The 5058-nt window shown below is 39.1% G+C and overlaps 1 protein-coding gene across 1 annotated transcript in view; it reads right to left on the reverse strand.

Annotated features, from left to right (window-relative positions):
• Positions 1-5058, reverse strand: part of LOC107686683 (solute carrier organic anion transporter family member 5A1-like) — a 61746-nt gene that overhangs the window by 20496 nt on the left and 36192 nt on the right. Inside the window, exon 5 of the mRNA XM_016483770.1 lies at positions 2020-2184. Within this exon, the coding sequence (XP_016339256.1) occupies positions 2020-2184 (165 nt within the window). The remainder of the gene's footprint in view (positions 1-2019; positions 2185-5058) is intronic.

Below are 5058 nucleotides of genomic sequence, written 5' to 3' on the forward strand. Positions count from 1 at the left end.
AATTATGAACAAAACAGCATCATGTATTTATGCATTGCTTAATCCAAAGAGCCGAAGCGCCATTCACACAGATTGCATTTAAAAACATATGAGACGCAGTGAAAAAGAATAAACCTTGACAAATTCGTGACGTGTTTTTTAAAAGTTTAATCTGTTTTAACTTTGCATGGCTTTCTACACATCTCTTGTGTGACGCGAGTGCAGCAGTCGTATTTGTCCGTCTAAAAAATGCACTGAATATGCGTTTTGTGTGAATGGCTTGGTTTCGGTTTTAACCTAATCAAGATCTTCTCCGCATTGAGGTTCTATATTTCTATAATATTTGGAATGCATAACGCAGCAACTGCGCGTCTCATGGGCTAGACTAACAAAACATAAAAATGCAACAACGTCACTTACATCATCATCACCGCATCTCGCGCTCCACTGATGACGCTCCCAGACGCACACCTAACATTTGATTGTACTATTTTTGCATTCAAATGCAAATGTTTATTTTAAATTCGACTAATATTAATTTTTTAAATTCACAATCTCCTCATCACAGGCAGGCACAGCACTCAGTTCAGCATGTGTTCGTGCTTGTGCGTGCAGTCTGCGTCACTCATAGCACGTGCCTATGTCATGCGCTATATCGAAAAAAATGTCTATCGTTATCAAAGAGGGTGTACCATCGATAAATATCGATACCGTTTTATCGCCCAGGCCTAGGCCCAAGCACTGGTTATGGCAAATGATTTTGCTTGAGGACCCAGATTTTACTCATTTCATTTGCAAGAATGTGGCCGTTTTTAAGTTGGAACATACTTTTGCTAGCTTTTACCATGTGACTGATGAAATTGTGCCAAAAAATCAACAAAGGAGAATTTTTTATGGCGCTTTTCCACTGCGTGGTACGGCTCGGCACGGCTCGGCACAGCACGGTACGGTTTGGCACGGTTTGCGTTTCCACTGCAGTTCAGTAACGCTTTAGAGTGGGCGGGATTATTCACATGTCGTTATAGTTGCACCGCCTCTACTACCACGACTCCTAAAAAAAACTTTTTCATTCCGCGTCGCCCCATCAAGCTCTCGCTGGATCCGCTCCTCTGCTATCAACGAGAGGAACGTCTGTTCTTCCGCAACAGACAACAAAACTTTTTGGTTGTTAAAAAAAAGGTGCGCTTGTTCAAAACAGTTGCGTTCGATCCTTCGCTGGCTGTGCTGATTTAAATCTAGCGGTTCTTTTGTGTTTGTGTCGCAAGTTCAGTGACGCAGGTAGTGACGATTCTCTCCGGCCAATCCGTGATCAGCAGAGTTTACGCGTCACGTTTTGGTAACGGTACGGTTCACTTGGAACCCCAACCGAGGTGGTACTAAAAAAAGTACCAGGTACCAGGTACTGTACCCAGTGGAAAACCCCCCAAAAGTGAACCGTACCGAGCCGTACCGTGCCGTACCATGCAGTGGAAAAGCGCCATTACATCATCATCACTGCATCTCAGCGCGCCACTGATGACGCTCCCTGACGCACTCCTAACTTTCAAATGCAAATGCTTATTTTAAATTCGACTAATATTAATTATTTATTCACAATTTCCTCATTACAGGCAGGCACAGCACTCATTACAACATGTGTTCGTGTTTGTGTGTGCTGTCTGCGTCACTCATAGCACCTGCCTATATCGTGCGCTATATTGAACATTTATTCTATCGTTATCGAAGAAGGTGTACCGTCGATAAATATCAATACTGTTTTATCGCCCAGGCCTACTTAAGACCCAGTGATACACACTCAAAGAAGCATATACAGCTTTATATAGTAACTATCAAATATGCCTCCACAAAATAAGAAGCACAGCTGGGAAAAGAAATATCACGCATGTCTTCACACTTCATTTTTAACACATGTTCTGTAATGTGAGGAACAGAGTGCGAACCATGTGCAATGTGTGATATGACTAGAAAAGAAAGCATACGTAAAAGTGTTAAGGAGAAATAAATTAATATAATGATTACTGTGACGATGAATAAATGTACCTGTGTATATGCTGGCGTTGGAGGCAGGGATTCCAAACTGAGACTCGATGAACTTGGGGATAAAAGTGATGAAAGCAGTGACAATGGCGCTCTCGGCTGTGTAGGACAGACTCACGAACAGGAACGTCATGTTGCTGAGGATCTTTATGGCAGCCTTGGGGAGGTCTGTACAATAAGAGAAAAAAACAGCATCAGCAACTGCACACACCAATAACCGTTAAATGGCCAACATAAAAATTCTGTAATATTTTATCTAAAAAAATTAAAAATTAAACACTAAAAACTAAAATAAATCAGTGTGAATGCTACAAATGATATTAGCCATTACAACATTAAAATATGCAGCATGATAAATGGATATTCATTTTGTCGTTTGCTAAAAATTACATTTAAAAATTTAATTATTAGTGCTTTTAAATACTAATTTTAAGTAAGTGTTAGATGACCGTAAAGAATATACATTTCTTCATAATACATTTTTTATAAAGACAATTAGTAAGAACATAAAAATCTTTATTTTCTGTTTTGAAATTAACAAGTCCTTGCATAACAGTAGTGTTAAAAATTTGATGTATTGTGCCACTATGATTAAATCAATACAAATTCAAGGTGTATTTTTAATCATACCAGTGCTGTATAAAAGGGAATGCAAAAAACTAAAATAAATCAGTTTGAATGCTACAAATAAACTTTACATTACAACAAGCAATACAACATTAAAATATTCAGTATGATAAATGGATATTCATTTTGTCTTTTGTTAAAAATTACATTAAACACTTAAATTATTAGTGCTTTTAAATACATTCAAGTGAGCGATAGATGAGAGTAAAGGTAATCTAAATGTCAAAATAGAGAAAATAAGCATAAATGTATAATATTAGCAGATATATATTCAATACCACACCTATAATATAGGCCAATAACCGGCTTAGTACCAATAAACAGTGCATCAATAAAAATTAAATAAATAAATAAATAACATAGAATAATAAAAAACAATAAAATAAAATAAACTTATTTTCATGCTAATTTGTCTTCAAGATATGCTTGTGGTCACAGACGCGACCCGCTTTCTTTTCCCCATCATAAGCTCTCAAATCAGCCATAATCCATACTAACAGATGTTTGCTGTTCTAATAGGGTGAAGACAGCTAAACCTAAACATGGTGTCTCCACAGCTCTTCTGTGTTCATCACCTAATCTATTTAAATCCCTTAAGTTTTAGCCGAATGCTTCATCATGGCCAACAAAGCCGCCTCTTTTAATTAGCAGGTTAACACTGTTGCACTGTTTCCATGGTAAATGAACTATGATCAAACTTTAATTTGCTCCTCAAGGTTGAGCTCTCATACCACCTATGGGATTTATGGGACTGACAGAAGAGAAGTAGAAGCCAGCCAGATTAGAAGCTTTACCTACTAACAGAACAAAACAGCTTGTCGCTCTCTACATCAAAGTCCCAGAAACTACTCTAGCCTACTGTAAGGCATTGTAGAACAGTTGAAATGTTGAAAGTCTACTTGTGCAAAAACATGCAGGCTGGGGGGAATGGAAGTAGGTTACAGTGGGTTTATAGAACAAGGCTTGTCTTGATTGTAGTCACTTGTGTATATTTGTCAAAGCAGGACAAAAGTCTCTCCAGGCAAATAATAATTGGCACTTATCTGGATACAGTTTAGACACAGTGTGATGAGAATAGCAATGAGATTTATACCACTTAATTGACACTGTTCTAGTTTTAAGTTATAATATATATTTAATTATATGTTTTAATATGTTTTAAAAAGTAATTTATTCCTTTGATGGCAATTTTCAGCAGCCATTACTCCAGTCTTCAGTGTCACATGATCCTTTAGAAATCCTAATATGTTGATTTGGTGCTCAAGACATATTTCTTATTATTATAAATTTTGCAAAAAATTGTGCTGCTTAACATTTTTTGTAAAAACCGTAATACTTTTTTCAGGATCTTTAATGTAAGTTAAAAAAATACAACAACATTAATTTAAAGTTCCCCTATTATGGGTAATGAAAGGTTCATATTTTGGCTTTGGGAGTCCCTGTTTAAAAATTACCTTTCATGCAGTGTGTAACACAGCTCTAAGTGAATGAAAACATCCTGCAAAGTTTTAAATCTGAAAATGCACCGTGTATAAAATTATTGTCGCTCAAAAGAAAGAGTCGACTCTGAATCATTGAAGCGAATAGTTTTTAAAACGAATCCCAAGCCTTTCATGCTGAAGTCAACATGAAACATTAGCATACTGCCCGCCCACTTGTTGGTCTTTTCACATTGGTCTGAATGAAAATGCAAATTCATTCTTTGCCACTAGGTGCCGCTTTTGAAGTGGTAAAAAGTTTCCCCGGTAACGCTGTACACAAAGCAGCACTGTGCTCACAAACGCTGCTTTATCAGGCATTACAGGTATGATGAAATGAAAATGAGACCAATCAGACCAATCACTGCAGATTAGCGTCACGCAAAGGAGGGGTTTGGAAAAATGAATCGTTGAGCGAATCATTTGGGAGTAGTTGTCACGGTCGGTGGTAGTGTGAGGAGCGCGGAATGAGGAACGAGGAGACCAGGAGTACGAACCAAAGGCATTTATTCTTGTCACAGGGAATCACACGTAGCACGAGGAGAAGATGTCAACATACAATTCCAGACAAGGGAGAACTGAACGGGCTAGAACTAAATAGGGTAGATAACGAGGGGCAGACAGGTGATGGGGATAACTAATAACAAGGAACAGGTGATACTAATAATGTGAAAAGGAACTGGAAGGACCAAATAAGGAAAACAGGAACTCAACGGGAACATACACGTGACAGATCGCCCCCCTCCCGGACGGCGCGTCCCACGCCGTAACCGTACCATCGACACGTGGGAGAGCCTCCCGGGCGGATCAGGAAGCCATGGCGGAGCAGGCAGTTCGGGTTGCCATTGCGGAGCCGGGGACTCGGGAGGCCATGGTGGATCAGGGGGCTCAGGAGGCCATGGCGGATCAGGGGGCTCGGGAGGCCATGGCGGCGCCG

The sequence above is a fragment of the Sinocyclocheilus anshuiensis genome, unplaced genomic scaffold (assembly GCF_001515605.1).
Source record: "Sinocyclocheilus anshuiensis isolate Anshui unplaced genomic scaffold, SAMN03320099.WGS_v1.1 scaffold990, whole genome shotgun sequence".
Taxonomy (NCBI): Eukaryota; Metazoa; Chordata; class Actinopteri; order Cypriniformes; family Cyprinidae; genus Sinocyclocheilus; species Sinocyclocheilus anshuiensis.